General features: G+C 45.4%; 1 protein-coding gene across 1 annotated transcript in view; it reads left to right on the top strand.

Annotated features, from left to right (window-relative positions):
- Positions 1-20,291, top strand: part of ARHGAP33 (Rho GTPase activating protein 33) — a 134,400-nt gene that overhangs the window by 100,194 nt on the left and 13,915 nt on the right. The window contains 7 exon segments of the mRNA XM_073601608.1: positions 122-224; positions 1,678-1,822; positions 3,282-3,364; positions 5,700-5,807; positions 6,486-6,616; positions 14,127-14,304; positions 15,435-15,559. Coding sequence (XP_073457709.1) covers positions 122-224; positions 1,678-1,822; positions 3,282-3,364; positions 5,700-5,807; positions 6,486-6,616; positions 14,127-14,304; positions 15,435-15,559 — 873 coding nt within the window.

Raw genomic sequence — 20,291 nt, 5'->3', positions numbered from 1 at the left:
TCATTTACCTTCTGACAATTAGTGGACCTTCAGACCAGAAAATCAGATTGCTCGCTCACGCCAGTCAGGCTTACATCAACTTTTCATACCCTCTAATGTCGTCTTTTCTTTTGTCTTTCAGTGCCCAGAGTCCTCGTCTCCTGCACCACGTTCATAGAGAAGTTCGGGATAGTGGACGGCATATACCGCCTGTCTGGGGTCTCCTCCAACATCCAGAAACTGAGGTCAGTGGATGCTTCATTCCTTCATTCTATATCCTACCCAGACCTGTGTTCACCTGTCACCATTGTGATGTCATTTCAACAATGAGGTGCGAGGCACGCCGTGCCTCGGGATGTTCAGGGTTTCCAGGTGGATGGATGGGCTCTGTAGTCACCGTAACCGTATTCTTCCCACCGCCTTCTACACAGCTGTGAGGAGCATTAGGGTAGTCATCCAGATGTTCCGTTCTGAGACATCTGGATTAAGGAGATGAAGAGGAGGATTAGTCATCAGTTCTCTGAGGAAGATAAAAATAAGACGAAGGAAGAACTCCACTACCAACGTGTCCTAGATTTCTATTTCCAGAGAGCTGAACTCATCACAAGAGATACTCATCACCATTATTAGAGGAACTATCTCCCTCCTCTCCTAAAATACTCTGCACTGCGGGGGGACTCTGCTCCTTCCTCTATAACTCTCCTCTCCTGAAATACTCTGCACCGCTGGAGGACTCTGCTCCTTCCTCTATAACTCTCCTCTCCTGAAATACTCTGCACTGCTGGAGGACTCTGCTCCTTCCTCTATAACTCTCCTCTCCTGAAATACTCTGCTCCTTCCTCTATAACTCTCCTCTCCTGAAATACTCTGCACTGCTGGAGGACTCTGCTCCTTCCTCTATAACTCTCCTCTCCTGAAATACTCTGCTCCTTCCTCTATAACTCTCCTCTCCTGAAATACTCTGCACTGCTGGAGGACTCTGCTCCTTCCTCTATAACTCTCCTCTCCTGAAATACTCTGCTCCTTCCTCTATAACTCTCCTCTCCTGAAATACTCTGCACTGCTGGAGGACTCTGCTCCTTCCTCTATAACTCTCCTCTCCTGAAATACTCTGCTCCTTCCTCTATAACTCTCCTCTCCTGAAATACTCTGCTCCTTCCTCTATAACTCTCCTCTCCTGAAATACTCTGCTGGAGGACTCTGCTCCTTCCTCTATAACTCTCCTCTCCTGAAATACTCTGCTCCTTCCTCTATAACTCTCCTCTCCTGAAATACTCTGCTCCTTCCTCTATAACTCTCCTCTCCTGAAATACTCTGCTGGAGGACTCTGCTCCTTCCTCTATAACTCTCCTCTCCTGAAATACTCTGCTCCTTCCTCTATAACTCTCCTCTCCTGAAATACTCTGCACTGCTGGAGGACTCTGCTCCTTCCTCTATAACTCTACTATCCTGAAATACTCTGCACTGCTGGAGGACTCCTCTCCTTCCTCTGACTCTTCTCTTTTTACTGCTTCTAAATATCCAGAACTGTGAATCCAGCGGTGATGAGTTACCTGAACATTCTGCAATTCTAGAATGAAATCCTTCTTTCTCAGTACATTGTATATTCGGTTGGTAGAGTCGGGATTTGTTATGTGTTGTGTATTATGTTTCTGGTATGTGACCCCTGAGACTCTCCTTCTTTTTCTCTATTTGCAGACATGAGTTTGACAGCGAGCGGATCCCCGATCTCTCCCGGGACACATATCTCCAGGATGTACATTGCGTCAGCTCTCTGTGCAAACTTTACTTCCGGGAGCTGCCCAACCCCCTACTCACCTATCGCCTGTATCACCCCTTTACTGTGAGTGGATGACTAAAGCAATAATGGCCTTAACTGTTCTTCAACGGGACTATTTAACACGTCTTCTGTTACATTCTCTATAATATAAAGTAAATAAGAAAGCCCAACAGGGATGGTGGGAACCCCTCATAATGGGCACAGCGGGTGTACAGACCTGGAAACTCAGCACAGGGATGGTGGGAACCCCTCATAATGGGCACAGCAGGTGTACAGACCCGGGAACTCAGCACAGGGATGGTGGGAACCCCTCATAATGGGCACAGCGGGTGTACAGACCCGGAAACTCGGCACAGGGATGGTGGGAACCCCTCATAATGGGCACAGCAGGTGTACAGACCCGGGAACTCAGCACAGGGATGGTGGGAACCCCTCATAATGGGCACAGCGGGTGTACAGACCCGGAAACTCGGCACAGGGATGGTGGGAACCCCTCATAATGGGCACAGCAGGTGTACAGACCTGGGAACTCAGCACAGGGATGGTGGGAACCCCTCATAATGGGCACAGCGGGTGTACAGACCCGGGAACTCAGCACAGGGATGGTGAGAACCCCTCATAATGGGCACGGCGGGTGTACAGACCCGGGAACTCAGCACAGGGATGGTGGGAACCCCTCATAATGGGCACGGCGGGTGTACAGACCTGGGAACTCAGCACAGGGATGGTGGGAACCCCTCATAATGGGCACAGCGGGTGTACAGACCTGGGAACTCAGCACAGGGATAGTGGGAACCCCTCATAATGGGCACAGCGGGTGTACAGACCCGGGAACTCAGCACAGGGAAGGGTGGTCACGGATGTCATTTATGTCTTCCAGCAAGCCTGGATTGTTGCACATGGGGTAATAGAGGGACTATCCACAATGTGTAGGTGAAACAATGTTTTCAAAACAAAGAACTTTGTATCATTCTGGAAAAACGTATTGTTGTGGTACAATTTGTTACAATTGGAAACATTTAATTTCCTCACTCTGTCATAAGAAATAATTGTTACAGTGTCATTCTTTGTCTGTGGGTGGCACCCTTGGAGCTGTGAAGGTTCTGGAAGTGTCTGTTGTGTTCAATAAGAAATGTCGAAATCTCTTTTCCTTCTATGAGAAGTTCTAGTTTATATACAGCTGTCTGCAGAACATTCCTACAAGCACAGCCTTCCTAGGGGCTTATTTACCAAAACTGGAGAGTGCAATATATCTGGTGCAATCAGCTTCTAACTTCCACTTGTTCAATGAAGCTCTGAGAAAAACAAAAAACAAAAACTAAAGGCTGATTGGCTACCATGCACAGCTGCACCAGATTTTGTACGCTCCAGTTTTAGTAAATCAACCCCATAGTGTCTGCAGTTCCCCACATAGCATGACACAATAGCCATGTGCTTCCTGCTGGGTAATTCAAGAGCCTGTATGAGCACAATGGAAGAAGATGTTTCATTCAAACCATTTCCAATTTTAAATCCCCTTCAGGAAGCCATGTCGGCCACCGGAGAGGAGGAGAAGTTGATTCGTGTTCATGATTTAATCCAGCAGCTCCCACCTCCACATTATAGGTGAGCAAAATAATTTTTACATGAGTACTAGTTAAGGGGCGAAGTCATTCTAATCATTCCTTTTATGGTCCATGGTCAACTGTATATCAATAGAAAAAAACAAAAAACACACCCCGTCAGAGGGAGGCCCCGCCCCCCTCTGACGCTATGAGGAAGCCATAGGGATGTCAGAGGGGGGCGGGGTCACCCGGGGACATCACCGTGTGGCCCCGCCCTCAGTTGTAAAAGAACTGTCACCCGAGAGAACAGGCATTATGGCGAGTGCCTCCCATGGAGGCGGATCTATGGCGGCGTGCGGGGTTTTTTTTTTCTTTTTCGGTCTGTCAGCGGAGCAAGAGAAGAAGAAGAAGAAGACTTCGTGGGACATTTTTATCTTTTTATTTTTTAATAAAGGATTTGTCCCAAGCTGTGATATGTCATTTTTACCATTTTCACACTTTTTTTGTGAAATGGTAGGGGTACATTTGTACCTCGTTACCATTTCACACAGGGGGAGGCCGGGATCTGGGGGTCCCCTTGTTAAAGGAGGCTTCCAGATTCCGATAAGCTCCCCCCCGCCTGCAGACCCCCACAACCACCGGGCAAGGGTTGTGGGGATGAGGCCCTTGTCCCCATCAACATGGGGACAAGGTGCTTTGGGGGCTACCCCAAAGCACCCTCCCCATGTTGAGGGCATGTGGCCTGGTACAGTTCAGAAGGGGGGTGCTCTCTCGTCCCCCCTCTTTTCCTGCGGCCTGCCAGGTTGCATGCTTAGAGAAGGGTCTGGTATAGATTTTAAGGGGGATGCCCCCGCCATTTTTTTAAAATTTTGGTTTGGGGTTCCTCTTAATATTCATACCAGACCCAAAGGGCCTGGTAATAGACTGGCGGCATTCCATGATGTTTTTTTTCAATGACTTTTATGTGTATTGCTGGGACCGACAATTCACTATAGCCGCAAGTACTTTTAAATGAGTTAGAAAAAAGAAAAATAGAGATTGGGACTTTAATGAGGTATACCGGGGCCATTCAAGTCCCCTCCTCCATCCCGGGTAATTGTATTGAATAAAAGAAGGATGGACAGGACTTTGCATGAAGCGCACGGGAGCAACAAAAAAATTATTTTGGATAGAAAGTAGCTTTTAATTGGTTCAGATTATCATAAAATTTTCATATCAAATTATTTAATGCATTTTGCTATATATAAATAAATGTACTTTTATTATAATTCATTAGAACCAAGTATTGCACATAAATAGACATTCCAACAAGGAGTTAATACACATTGTAGGATACATAAGATGAATAAACATGATTATATGGATAGGAATAAATTGTACAAACTCATAATAATCAAGATATCACTGAAATGAGGTAAGGAAAAAGAATAGATAAAAGGAACGGCCATACAAAATTTGCATAAATGTATACATATTGGTTGTTAGCTCTACGCGTTTCAAGGCCTTATTGCCTATCATCAGGAGCAAAACCTTGATAATTATCTAGGGATAGTTCTCTAGGAATAGAAACATTTTTCTATCACTAGATAATTATCAAGGTTTTGCTCCTGCTGATAGGCTTTAAGGCCTTGAAACGCGTAGAGCTAACAACTGATTTATGCAAATTTTGTATGGCCGTTCCTTTTATCTATTCTTTTTCCTTACCTCATTTCAGTGATATCTTGATTGTTATAAGTTCCTATCCATATAATCATGTTTTATTCATCTTATGTATCCTACAATATGTATTAACTCCTTGTTGGGATGTCTTGGTTCTCCACCCAATACCTTTTTTGGTGGTGTCACCCAGGCAGTTTTCAAAATTGGGAGTTGAAAGATTAGCTAAAGATCGAGAATTGCTACAATGTCAACTGTCATATACACTGCACACTCAGGGGCTGGGAGATTGTGTTGTAAGCCCTATAGTTTACAGCAGGGGTCTCAAACTGGCGGCCCTCCAGCTGTTGTGAAACTACAAGTCCCATGAGGCATTGCAAGGCCGACAGTTACAAGCATGACTCCCTCAGGCAGAGGCATGATGGGACTTGTAGTTTTGCAACAGTTTGAGACCCCTGGTTTACAGGATAGCAACTAGCAGGATGGCATGAAAGCCTTTCATTCCCTGACCCAAACGGAAGAGGCAAAAACAAATTAATTGAATACATTTTTTAAGTAACATTACCCAAATATAATTACTTAACCCTGAATAATTGTATTGTTGCATAAGCCCAGCTGTGACTGGTTCTCTTTAAGCTGTCCCAAGGCGCTGATCAAGTTTGCTTGTGCAAAAGATTATCCCTAGTAGGTTTACAGGGGAGTAACATCAACCAATAACCTATTACTTCCTCCCCCTTCAGAACACTGGAATACCTGATGAGGCACCTTTTCCGACTCAGCGTGCACAGTGACCGCACAGGGATGCACGCCCGGAACTTAGCTATTATTTGGGCCCCAAATTTGTTACGGTGAGTCTAAGCTATTGATCTTGCATTTTAACTCTGCCAATGTTTTTTACACTTGTGCCTTACTCCTATCTCATTGCAAAGTCTTTGGATGGTTGCCTTCTCAGAAATAATTAAATTGCAAAGTAACACCGCCTAGATGCTCCCAACCCTGCCCCCCGAATTTGTGTTGTACTTACCTCTTATTGATAATGCTCACTCAGTGCCCACCCAGCTGATGTAGGGATTCAAAATCCCTGCTTTTTTTCCCCTCTTTATTCTCTAGGGCCTCGGGGACAGAAGAGAGCACTTCTGATTAGTCAGCGCTGACTCTGAAAAATCAGAAGCACTCTGGTCCATCCCTGAGGCCCTGCAGGATGAAGAGGGAAAAGAGCAGGGATTTTAAATCCCTGGACCTCTACACTGGCTGTGTTGGCAATGACTTCACATCACCCATGGAGGTAAGTACAGCAGGGACTGGGGAGGGCATAGGGTGTTATTTCACCTTCTGAAATCTTAATATGAAAAAGGTGAGCTCTTCATAATTTATTCTCTCTCTGTTAATTAGCAGTGATGCTGATTGCAATGCCTAGCAGTAGCAGATAGCTGTGCCCTTTCATTGTTGAAAAATCTAAATATGATCAATTATCATGAAAAAGATACAATAATAAACATATGTTTTAATTTACCTATACTCTGCAGATCTCGGGATATGGAGACAGCTGGCACACCTGGAGCAGATGCGTTTCGTGAAGTGCGAGTTCAGTCTGTCCTGGTGGAATTTCTCCTGCTCAATGTGGAGACTCTCTTTAGTGACACCTTCACATCCATAGGTAAGAAAAAAAATCTTCTTTGAGCATTATAACCTCTCCTACTGCCTATTTATTTTCCTTTCCAGCATGTGTCTTCTCTCCAGTTGCTATGTCTCTGAAGCTTACCAGCTGGCTGTTTATTTACTGTGATGTAGCTTCACTAGAACTTTTGGCTTAATACTTGACTGAATTTTTTTTTAACTATAAATGCTTGACGCGGCTTCAAAAAGTAAAGCAAGCACAGCATTTTTCTTGCTGCTGAAAATGCTTTAGGCTTTCACCTCTCTTGCTCACTTTGACTGCTGTCAACATTGGGAACCGCAATGGGTGCAACTCAACCCCCACTCATCTCCAAATGGATTGTTGTTGGCAGTATTAGTCCAGAATAAAAAAAGTAATGATATACTTACATCATCCAGGTCAGTTCCTGCTTTTTCCTCCATTGGATAGCGCTTGCTTATCTTTGACCAACTTTTGGTTTTCTGCCATGGATGAACTAAAGGCTCCTTTTTATTTTTGTCTTGCACCTGAACTCTGCTGTCTTGTCTTCTGCTTTTACCCTTTTCTAAATGCTGGCCCTTGCCATGTATCCCAGCGTGGCTTATCTTTTTCTTGCACAGCCACATGCCTTATCCTAATTCTTTGGAGCTTGAAGATGACCAGAAAGCCTTGTAAAAAAAAAAAATCCCCACAGTTGTCTATATTTTGTTTCTTTTTCTTGCCCTCTTCTATCAGCAAAAGGATCTGGCTTACGCAGAGGATCCTGTGCGTCCATGAGGCTCCGCCTGCTAACATTACCTGAAGCTTGGTACCAAGTGAAGAAGAGGACTTGTGCCTCCCAAATTCCAAATGAAGAAAATGTCCACATACCAGAGTCTTCGCTCCAGGCTGACATCTAGTGGCATCACCCATTATATCCATGTTTTTTTCAATTAGTTGAATTCATTGACAGAAATTTGGGCTGTTCTAACCCGTAAATGTTTTGGGATTTGCTGGCTTAAACTCTTGCGTTTTTTTTTTTTTTTTTTTTTTTTTTTTTAAGTGATCCTACAGAATCACGTCTGCAGGAAGCAGCAGAAGCCCCATACAATACAATTTTCCCAAGTGATGCGATTGGATTGCTATAATAGGATATGGTGAATGTTGGTATCTAAGCAATTGCAAGTGTAATAAAGGGATGAAAGTCAGCTTGCAAAAGCACAATTGTTAAAAGTACTAGTAAAGGACAAAATGTTTGTCAATTTGGCATTTATTTTCCCTCTCTCGAATAATTGTTCTTGGGAGACAGATATGTTAGAAATGGTCAGCAGATTTGTTTTTTCCCTGTAAAAAAAATAAATAAAAATTTAGCGGCAGCATCTCCCCCGTCACCTAAATGGAAATGCCCATTTGACCAGAGTTCTATTTTCAAGCAAGGACATTTTAAGGTGGTCAGATCGACCAAACATGCTTTGATGGCTTGGACAACTTTGGAACATTCTCCTCTCCACTCTACTGTCATTGTTTCACACAGAATGCCCTACTTTACATTGTATACCTCCTGAATATGTTGTTGGACAGCCAAATGAATGGCTATCAGAATGGAACAGAATAACTTGTGATGACTTCTCTCAGTTGAAATTTACTTGTTGGCAATGTTTTATTTTTTTTCTTGTCTTTATTTATTCTGAACTTTTGTTGAGTAAACATCCTGCTGTGTTTTCTTAGTATGCATCCCATCTCTTACATGGGTCCAGTAAAAACCCCAGCTGCCATATTTTATTGTATGGATGAATTGTGCAGAAAGACGTTTGTGATCTCAAAATGACCAGAGTCCCGAATAAACCTCTCAACAACGTGTCGGTCCTTCACTTTGCATTTGTCATATTGGAGGGGTTTTAAAATGGATAACTGTAACCAAAATTGGTTTTCTGCACAGATACAGCGAAGCAGGATATTTCAGGACTGGAGAGTTAGAGGAAGGAGCAGGGTCCTCCAGCGAGATGCAGGAGCAGGGTCCTCCAGCGAGATGCAGGAGCAGGGTCCTCCAGCGAGATGCAGGAGCAGGGTCCTCCAGCGAGATGCAGGAGCAGGGTCCTCCAGCGAGATGCAGGAGCAGGGTCCTCCAGCGAGATGCAGGAGCAGGGTCCTCCAGCGAGATGTAGGAGCAGGGTCCTCCATCGAGATGTAGGAGCAGGGTCCTCCAGCGAGATGTAGGAGCAGGGTCCTCCAGAGGGATGTAGGAGCAGGGTCCTCCAGAGAGATGTAGGAGCAGGGTCCTCCAGAGAGATGTAGGAGCAGGGTCCTCCAGAGAGATGTAGGAGCAGGGTCCTCCAGAGAGATGTAGGAGCAGGGTCCTCCAGAGAGATGTAGGAGCAGGGTCCTCCAGCGAGATGTAGGAGCAGGGTCCTCCAGCGAGATGTAGGAGCAGGGTCCTCCAGCGAGATGTAGGAGCAGGGTCCTCCAGGGAGATGTAGGAGCAGGGTCCTCCAGCGAGATGTACATAAGAGCAGGGTCCTCCAGCGAGATGTACATAGGAGCAGGGTCCTCCAGCGAGATGTATGTAGGAGCAGGGTCCTCCAGCGAGATGTACGTAGGAGCAGGGTCCTCCAGCGAGATGTATGTAGGAGCAGGGTCCTCCAGAGAGATGTAGGAGAAGGGTCCTCCACAGGAGGAGAGTTAGATAGAAGACGGAGAAGAGTCCTCCAGCAGTGCAGAGTTTTTTAGGAGAGGAGAGTTTGAGGAAGGAGTAAAGTAATTCAGCAGTGCAGAGTATTTCAGGAGAGGAGGTTTAGAGGGAGGAGCAGAGTCCTCCAGCAGAGCAGGGGCATTCAGGAGAGTTGGGTAAAAGCTCATTTATTAAGACCGAAAAGTTAACTATTCATTTAGAATTCTAATGCATGCTTCTGATTAAGTACTACCAGTCATAAAGTATTTTTTGATAGTGCAAGGCAACTTACCTAGCACACCTCCTTCCACCACTGCAAGCCAACCAACAGCCCATTCCATTTCTTGTATGAGGCAAGCTCGGCTATCACAGGGCAGCTAAAAGCATGAACGCTGTGAATTCACTTTTTTTTTTTTCACTTTTTTTTTTTTTCCATGTAAGAAAAGAGGTGTCATAAACATATTTTTTCTTGAAAATATATAGTAATGTTTTAAGCAAATGTTTGTAACTAAATCTTCTATCCTGGTATAGAAATGTTTCATATTTCCCCCGCCCCCAGTGCAGATTAAAGGTACAGTATCCTCCTACTCTTACGTCTAGCACAGAGCTATGCACCATGTATATGTCATCCCCTGCACAGTATTTGAGAGCAGCTAGGTGTCGCCTTTGCCACTGTCTCCGTCGTTTTTCTTCCTCCTTTCTGCAATGCTGGAACAGACCAAACTCGCCATGCCGCTCCTTCTTCAGTGACTTTGCACAAGTCCTTTGTCATTGCTGAATAGCCGTGTTACTGGAGTGTGACCGGATTACTGCAGTTTATAAATAAAGCTGAGTGAGGTGGAGTATGGAGAAAGAAAAGGGACAATGCCTTGGTAACAATAGATTTGCTTTTGCAAGCTTGCTTCGTAATAACTTCATTGAAAAAAAAATGGTTATGGGATGGCCAGCCAAAGTAGAACTATGAACTACTCTGCAGTGTGCGCCTTCACCAGGAGATAGACTAGTATACAGATAGTATATAGCATTAGTACCTTGGATTGCGAGCATAATTCATTCCAGAAGAATGCTCGTTTTTCAAAGCACTCGTATATCAAAGCAAGTTTCCCCATAGAAGTCAATGGAAACTCAGATAATTTGTTCCACAGTGACTTCTATTGTATGCAGTACCGCATGTGGCCAGAGGTGGGGGGGTGCCGGAGACACTCGGAAACCGCTCAGATGCACTCGCAAACGGAGTGTTTCCGAGTGCATCCGAGCGGCTCCGAGTCTCACCGGCACCCCCGCACCTGTGGCCAAATGCGGTACTGCACACTGCAGAGGCTTGAATCCTGCTCGTTTTATGAGACAACGATCGCAAACCAAGTCAGGGTTTAAAAAAAATAACAGCTCGTATTGCGAAACACTCGTTAACCGGATTACTCGCAATCCGAGGTATTACTGTAGTATAGTTACATTGTATATATAGGACATGACTGGATATTTTATAACTCTCCAAACTTAGTACATTGCTGCGTCCAGTGCCGGGACAAGGTCATCTAGAGCCCAGGGCGAATAGGGCGAACATGCCAAATTGCTGCCCCCCCCCCCAAGATGAATGAGCATTATGTGTCAGCAAGAATCCCCCAACCCATAAAAACTGAGCACTAAACTGTATGCACAAATCTTTGCCCCCCAGCTAATATCCCCCCCCCCCCAATATGCCACCAGCACAAATCCCCCCCCCCTCCTCCAAAACTAATTTCCCCCTCTTAGCACAAATCTTCTACCCCTCAAATGTCCTCTCCGAGAACTAAATTCCTTTGCCCCAAATCCCTTCAGCACAAATTCCAGTCCCCCAGTTCCTCATTCTAACACAAATACGAAACCCTCCCCCCCCCCCCCCAAAAGTTCCCCTCAAGCACAAATACCCCCCAATCATCCCTAATGGCACAAATCCCCCCCCCCAAAAAAAATTCCCTTCCTAGCACAAATCCCATCCCCCTCTACATATCATTTTGTAGTACAAATTCTCCCTCCCAGCACAAGTCCTGTTTCCCCCCTTCCAAACCCAAATCCCCCCAAAATCACCACTCCTAGCACGCCTCCCCAAATTTCCCCTCCTAGAACCATTCTCACCTTCTGCCCCCCCCTAATTTCCTCCTTCCAACACAAATCCCCTTCCCCCAATCTCCTTGTGGTGCCCCCCCACCTTACATAATACACAGTGCCCCGAGAAGCCTCCCCCCCACCCCCTTGTATTGGCTGTGTCTGCTAGATGATGTTTTCCCAGCCCAGTATAAAGTTTTCATAAAGTGGTTGTAAACTCTTCCATTTACCCATCGAATTGACCAGACTCAGATGATACAGAGAGATTAAACAAATCCTCCTACATAGGTTGTACCTGTTTATCTGCCGCCCTCTCTGCTCTGCAGCCTTCTAAAACGCACAGATCAAAGGCTTTTTCTCAGCTCCAGGAGGCAGGGGGCAGGGATCTGATGTCTAAAACTGCACGGCACAGAGAGGAGAGCTGAGTATAATCTGAGAACTGAGTGGAGGGAAAGGACACCCTCTGCCCCCTCCTACAGAGATACCTAGGGAAACATGGACAGCTGAGGCTGTCAGTCACAGGCTTTCAAAGCTGCACTGGTGTGAACCGGGGACCTGCGACTTTGAAATCGCGCAACTTCAACTCGATTTCAAAGCCGCAGAAGAACGGTTCTTCATAATTACAAAGAAATCGTAATCATTTTTCATTAGTCGATTTAAAAACTGTCACATGACAATAAAAATAGGTATCGGTGATTTGGTATCGGCGAGTACTTGAGAAAAAAAAAGTATCAGTAGTCAGTTTTAAAACTGGTATCGTGATTCACTACTTACGACTACTTGATGCTCGGCTCGCACTGCCGCAACTTGGGGTCCGACTTGTGAGACCCCAAGTCATACGACATGTGAAATCCCATGTTAGTTAATGAGTGCCGTCTTAACTGGCACTAGTCGTTCTAACCTTAGAAAAGGTTCCTGTACTCCTGCAAGGTGACTTCCATTCTAGACTTCTATCAAAGTAGTTTCCAGGAAGTCGCGCTGTAAGTTGCGCGACTTTCAGGTCACAGCAGTGTGATCCGAGCCTTAAGCAATTGATTTTTTGTGTGTGAATCTGTTGGAAAATTTAAAATTTCTTATCTGGAGCTCCTGCCAGTAAAAGCACTTTCCTGCTTGAGGATGACAACACTGCCCTGCTGCCTGGAAAGTTCTATTGGTGTTGTCAGCCTGCCAACTCCTTCAGGTGGCCATTGGGTTGCCTATCTGATAGACCTGGCCATTAGACTATCAGATAGGCAACCCAATGGCCACCTGAAGGAGTGCATGTGGTAGGCTGCCAATCGCGAAGCACTGACTAAGCGCCGGTGTGTCCTTTCCCTCCATTTAGATCTCAGATTACACTCAGCTCCAGTGGTGGCTTCTGTTTTTTTTTTTGGGGGGGGGGGCAGCAAACAACCAGTAGGTCCGGCACTTACCCCATCGTGGTGGGTGGCAGGCAGCGTGGTGCAGTGGCTCGGCTCCGAGTCTTCTCCTCCATAGTGCCTTTCGGCTCCTCCTCCCCGGCGTCCAATATGATCGCCTGTCCTTCCAGCCAATCGGGTGGCTGATGTCAAAACCCGCTTCCTGATTGGCCGGGAGGTGGATCAGCATTACAACAGCAAATATGAATTCGCTGTTGTAACACACCTGGGTGGGCTGAGAGCGCGCACTCTCTGCGACCCGAGCCCACCCTACAATGAAGCCTATTAGAGCCTCTGACTCTAATCGGTGCTTCAAAAAAACAGCCCCTCCCCGTTGGAATTCATGCGCCGATGTCCTGAAAGAGGCCGGACACATGGATAGGGGAGGCGGCGATAGACGGGGGGCGGCGCCCATGCGTCCTTAATGGATGGTCTGCCCCTGCTCAGTGCTGCCTCCTGGTACTGAGAAAAAAACCCTTTGATCTGTGTGTTTTAGAAGGCTGCAGAGGAGAGAAGGCTGCAGATAAACATGTACAGCATATGTCAGCCTGCCACTAGGGCTGACAATTGTGAAGCATTGAGTTAGCATCATTGATCTGAAACAAGTAGCTCTGTTACTGGTAGCATTTCCGTGTAAGAAACTCTGCAACAAAGTCACAAAATGAATGCCTAGGAAACCTGAATGGTAAGGCATGATACCAAACATACTGAAGAAGATACCCTTTAAAGAAAGCCTTACCTTCCCATCAGTGGACCTCTACACTGTACAGGACACTCGATTAGCTCTTGAATAGGAAAAAGATTTTAATAAGCAAAAGCATTGTGGCCTAAGTCACCTTGGCCACAAAGATAGGATACCCCCACCACCACCATTACGGGGGGGTAAAAAAAAATCAAGAGAAGTGGTTGGTTGAGCTGAATGTTTATTGTGCTTTTTTCTGAATTATGTGTGCACTGTACATCAAGACTGTCATGATAATCTATTCTACAGCCAGCCTTGGATGAAGGTCTCCCCACTTCTGGTTCCCTTTTGGCTGGACTCACCAGTGGTGGGTTAGGGCCAACTATGGGGGGCTTGTCCTTTCTCAATTGCTTTAAACCATCACAAAAAGTAGTGCTGCACTTCATGTATTTGGGCTTTGAACAAAACTTTATTTGTTCAGTATCGCACGTACCACCAGGTGCTTCCAAACTGACGCGTTTCGATCTATATTTAGAGTGTAATGGTCAGGGGTAAGATGTCAGCCAGGGCGCGTATACCACTGAACAATAAAGTTTATTCAAAGCCATGGTACAGAGTGTGGCTTTCTTATATATAATGTCCTGGCATTAGAAACTCCTTTTCATACAGTCGCCTTGACCAGTCCTTAATGTTAGTCCTTGTGTGCGTGTGTCTTTGCAGGTCGCTGTGGTCCTATCAGGCCCCGATCCCTGCTGGGAGGATGCCCATCCGGACGTCTCGTTAGCCTGCAGGAGGCCCAGGCACGCAGCCAGAGCCAAAGGGAGGCAGCAGAGAAGCTGGGGGCTGAGAAAACGTCACCCAACAAGCAGGAGAGGGCGCTGGAGAGCAGTGATGAAAGGTGCCCACAGGAAGGATGTAGACGTGTGCAATTCGTCTCGTTCCGAATTCGTTTTTCTCGACGAAATTCTACAAATTCGTTAATTCGGAAATATTCGGATTTACGGAAACCCGTTTAACGACTTTTTCATAAATTTGAAGATTTGGAGATTCGGAAATCCGAACAGCCAAAAATTCTAAAACATGAATATTAATTCAACTAATTAAACTAATTACTACTAATTAAATTATAGGTATTGGAATTTCCTTTCAAAATGTGGCTGTTGGTGAACGTAGCGAATATGAATTTATCCGAAGTTACGAACTATCCGAAATAATGCATGCTACATCTAGACGAATGGAATGTATGAATTAATAATAATGAAAACTTTTTTTAATTGTTATTATTCGTTACGTTCCATTCTTTTAGATGCGACATTCGTTATTTCAGATAATTCAAAACTTCGGATAAATTTGTATTGGTTACGTTCACTAACAGCCGGTAGTTAGTAATAGTTATTATTAGTTCTTATTTTCGGATTTTCAAATTTTTTAATCTTTGAATTTACGAATCTACGAATCTTCAAATTTTTGAATCTTCGAATTTTTGAATCTTTGAATCTTTGAATCTTTGAATTTTTGAATCTTTGAATTTTTGAATCTTTGAATCTTTGAATTTTTGAATCTTTGAATTTTTCAACTTTTGAATCTTTGAATCTTTGAATTTTTTGAATCTTTGAATTTTTGAATTTACAAATATACTAATTTATTTGAAGTAACAAATTTCGATCATAACGAATGATCCGTAAAAAAAAAAAAAAAGCCAATAAAACGAAAACACATTTTTCAGCAGTGCACATGTCTAGAAGGATGTGTACTATTCCTTCTGGCCACCTTGGCATCTGCATAGAGCAGGTATGTTCATGGGGAAACTTCCAAACGTTTGCCCCCTTCAAATCTTGTTTGTTTCATTTTTTATCCTCCCGTGTAGATTAGATTTATCTTCTGGTTCCTTTGTAAATCAAAAGTAACATATCTAATTTGGTAATCCCAAAAACACATCTCAGAGCTTTTGTCTCTTCCCTTCTATTTTTTTGGGTATTGGTAAGTTTTACTTGTTTGATGGTTTACAAGTCTTCTGTCCTTTTGCAGGAAAGGACCACGTAGTAGGAAGAAGTCAGGCGGTGGAAGCAGCTGGAGGACCTTCTTCGCCATCGGCAAAAATTCCTCGCAGCAGAAAAAGACCCGCCTCCGGGAAAATGCCGCACACCAAAGAGGTGACAATATAGTGTTCCTAATGCATTCTATTTGAGTCATACTGGCGGGGGGGGGGGGGAATGACATGCTAACCCCCCCCCCCAAAAAAAATTAAGCACTTATCCATGCTTACCCCCTAAGCATAAAATTCCCCTCCTTCCAGTACAAACCTGCCCCCCTCCAAAACCCCCCTATCTCAGCACAAATCTTTGCCCCCCCCAATCCCCCTACCCCCCCAAAAAAATTGCCCCTCCTAGTACACATCATCCCCCCATCCCCCTCTCAACACAATCCCCCCCCCAATCTCCACTCTTGGCACCCCCCAATTTGCCCTCCTAGACCAATACTTACCCCCTGCAGCCCCCAAATTCTCCCTTCTAACACAAGTTACCTCCCCCCAATCTCCTTGTGGTGCCACCCCCCTCACAAGATACCACAGCACCCAGGGCAGCTGCCCCTTGCCCTGGCCCTGCATACTGCTTCTGTCCATGGGTCATGAAGCTTCCAATTGGGCCAAGTAATTGGCTATCCGTAACCACGACCAGTCCTTCCAGATCAGTGGTTCTCAACTCCTGTCCTCGGGACCCACCAACAGGCCAGTTTTGCAAGATAACTGAAATACATCACAGATGATATAATTTGCTGCTCAGTGATTGCAGTATTCTAGTCTGCATTTCCCCAAGGTAATACTTAAATTCTGGCCTGTTAGTGGGCCCTGAGGACCGGAGTTGGGAACCACTGTTCTAGATCTCCCAACAGTCAACTGTAGGCTAATAGTAGTAATTAGTTCCAGTCCCTTTTATAGCTAAGGTAAAAAAAAAAAATTGAATTAAACAACCCCATAGTATACTGAGCTTTGAACTATTTTTGCCTCTTGCTAAATTTTGGTAAAATTTTTAACATACAATGCATTGGAAGCAATTATAAAATAGAAACTTCATTTTTATTTTATAAGGGTGCAGTTGGCTTTAAATGGCTGATTTTTTTTTTTTTTTGGCTGGATTCTTGTCAGTGCACTGTACATGTCACAAAGAACAGAATTTAACGGTACACCAGAAAATATATATATATTTTTAAATTTAATTTCTATTTATTATTTTTTATTTCAAGAAAGACAAAAAAAAAAATACTTTGCAAAACAATACGGGAATGTTTTTTTTTGTTTTTTTTCAAAAATTTTTTGCCTGAGTTGTACAATTTAAAGGCTAATTCTGCTGAAAATTGGCAAAGCAGAAACTTATTTTGATGGGAAATCAGGTTCTGTAGAACACATGTTTTATCTCTAATTGAGATATTAATTAGGCTAATAAGTAGCACTAAAAGCAAAGCTGATAATGAGCTGAGGTAAGTGTGTATTATGATTTGATCCCTCAAGGAAGCTCTCGAATATTCCGCTCCAGCGGTGGACGCAGTCACCTCGGGATCCTTGTGGGAGAGAAATGTTCAGGCTGCTCATTCAACTACTGCAGCTGAAATCTTGTTCTCCCACAAGGGACCCTCCTTAGGTGACCCCACTACTGGAGCGGAAAATAGAAAGAGCTTTCTTGAGATAGCAAATTGGAATATACATTTTTCTTCAGCTCATCATCAGCTTTATATCAAAGTTATTTAAAGAGAGATACAGTAGATAGATAGTGAGAGGTAGATCTAGAATGAAAGAAAGATAGATGGCCAAACATAATTGATTTATAGTTGGAGAGAAAAACAGAAACGAGGAGTGATAAAGGGCTTGAGAGAGAAGATAGATATTGCAAGAGAGAAAGATGGATGGAGAGAAAGATGGATGGAGAGAAAGATGGATGGAGAGAAAGATGGATGGAGAGAGCGATAGGTAGAGAGACGGAGAAGTAGAGAGAAGGAGAGAGAGATGGAGGGAGAAGGAGAGAGAGAGAGAGAAGTAGAGAGAGAGAAAAGGAGAGAGAGAGACGGAGGGAGAAGGAGAGAGAGAGAGACGGAGAGAGAGAAGTAGAGAGATGGAGAGAGAGAAGTAGAGAGAGACGCAGAGAGAGAGACGGAGATAGATGGATAGCGTTAAGAAAACTCTTTTCAGCTGCCAGACGCACTGACGAGCTCTTAGAGACCTAAACAAAGTTGCAAACCTTATTTTTTTTCTTAAAAAAAAGAATTTATTATGAACAAGGTGAGAAGACCGGGAAAGCAAGTTACCTATTCGTAAGAAAAATCTGACATTCCCAATTTGGAAAAACCTTTAGGAGAAGAACTTCTCTGTAACATTAAAGGTCTTAAAACTGGCAATAGTCCAGGCCCTGGTGGGTTCTCATCCCTATACTGGAGATAGAGAGAGATAAAGGGAGAGAAAGAGGTAAGGAGAGAGAGAGAGATAAAGAAATAGAGAGATAAAGAAATAGAGAGAGATCTAGTCTGATAGCAATAAACTACATTCCCTTGGCCTCTGAGAATCTGCTCCATCCTGGTTCTCTGCCTATCTATCACAGCGCTCCTTCAGTTTTACCTACAACTCTGTCTCCTCCTCTCCATTGCCCCTTTCTGTGGGGGTCCCCCAAGGCTCTGTTCTTGGACCTCTTCTTTTTTCTACACCTCCTCACTTGGTCACTTGATAACCGCCCACAGCTTCCAATACCACTTATACACCAATGACCAGGGGCGGATCCAGAGTCTAGTCTCGGGAGGGGCACTGCCAGAAAATACATTTTTTGGGGGGAATTTATCAGGGAAATGGCTGGTGTTGGCGCTTCAATCATCACAGCACCATGGTTGTTATGGTGTCAGGATGATTGAAGCGCATTTTTTCTATTATTGCATTGTTATATAAAATGAAATGGTTCAACTCACCATAATGCAGAATCAGTGGGAGCCCCAAGCGTGCCACTTGCCACGTTGCCTGCCACCAGATGCGGATTCTCACTTGCCACTTCACCTGCCACACGTTGCAGATTGTCACTTGCCATGTCACCTGCCCCCAGATGTGGATTGTCACTTTCCTGCTACAATTGTCACTTGCCACATCGCCTGCCACCAGATGCAGATTGTCACCTTGCCACGTCACCTGCCACACATTGCGGATTGTCACTTTCCACGTCACCTGCCCCCAGATGCAGATTGTCACTTGCCTGCTACAATTGTCACTTGCCACATCACCTGCCACCAGATGCGGTTTGTCACTTGCCAGGTCACCTGCCACCAGATGCGGTTTGTCACTTGCCAGGTCACCTGCCACCAGATGCGGTTCGTCACTTGCCACGTCACCTGCCACCAGATGCGGTTCGTCACTTGCCACGTCACCTGCCACCAGATGCGGTTCGTCACTTGCCACGTCACCTGCCACCAGATGCGGTTCGTCACTTGCCACGTCACCTTACCACCAGATGCGAATTGTCACGTCGCCTGCCACACATTGCGGATTGTCACTTGCCACGTCGCCTGCCACCAGATGAAGATTGTCACTTGCCACGTCACCTGCCACCAGATGCGGATTGTCACTTGTCACGTCACCTTGCCACCAGATGCGGATTGTCACGTCACATGCCACACATTGCGGATTGTCACTTGCCATGTCGCCTGCCACCAGTTGCAGATTGTCACTTGCCACATCATCTGCCACACGTTGCGGATTGTCACTTGCCTGCTACAGCTACAATGGTCACTTTCTGTTTCCCAGAGGGTGAGGCAGCAGATTACCAGTCAGGCAGCAGAGAGATGATGTAATCTCTCTACTGCCCATAGCTACCTGCACAGTGAGGGCGGAACTGCAGGGATGCAGGGCGGGCGGTGAGAGATGATGTCATCTCTCTGCTCCCCCGCCCGCCGGCTCCCTGATTGGGCAGCAGCCCGGCCGCTCTCTAAATGTCACCAGCGACCACTTTCTCGGCAAGACACTGGCCGTCCGCTCTCATCCGCCCACCCCACTGTCAGACTTAGACTGGCACCAGCCCCCCCCGCCGTCCGCTCTCTCACCCGCCCACTGTCAGTGACTGACAGTGGGCGGGTGAGAGAGCGGACGGCCGGGGCGGCTGGTGATAGTCTGAGACTGACAGTCAGTCTCAGACTGTCACCCGCCCGGCCGTCCGCTCTCTCTCTCCCGCGGACCCAGCTGCCTGCCCTCTCCCCAGCATTCTCGGAGGGGGCAATTGACCCGTTGCCCCCCCCCTGGATCCGCCCCTGCCAATGACACCCAAATCTATCTGTCTACTCCTCACCTCACTCCTTCAGTCTCCTCTCGCATTACTAACTGACATATCAGCATGGATGTCGCACCACTTCCTTAAACTAAATCTCTCTAAAACTGAGCTATTAATATTCCCCCCGCCCCCCTCCATGACTTTTCCATCAATATCAACAATGCAACCATCAGTCCCTCCCCTCACGCCAGGGTACTCGGTGTAATCCTAGACTCTGACTTGTCATTTCAGCCTCAAGTCCAATTGTCAAAAGTTTGTAGAATTCACCTCCGTAACATCTCTAAAATTCGCCCCTTTTTAACAAATGAAACCACCAAGCTCCTCATTCCTTGTTATCTTTCGCCTTGAATATTGCAACTCCCTTCTCATTCACTCCCTTGTTATCTCTCACCTTGACTATTGCAACTCCCTTCTCATTGGCCTGCCTCTCCATAGGCTCCTCCCCTCTTCAGTCTATCATGAATGCTGCTGCCAGACTTATCCACCTTACCCACCGCTCAATGTCTGCCAACCCTCTCCTCCAATCCCTACACTGGCTCCCAATCACCCAGCGAATTAAATTAAAAATACTAACCACAATATACAAAGCCAT

Source organism: Aquarana catesbeiana, linkage group LG10 (genome assembly GCF_042186555.1).
Source record: "Aquarana catesbeiana isolate 2022-GZ linkage group LG10, ASM4218655v1, whole genome shotgun sequence".
NCBI classification, from domain to species: domain Eukaryota; kingdom Metazoa; phylum Chordata; class Amphibia; order Anura; family Ranidae; genus Aquarana; species Aquarana catesbeiana.
Note: the sequence above shows the minus strand (reverse complement) of the source record. Positions and strands in the feature narration are given on the sequence as shown.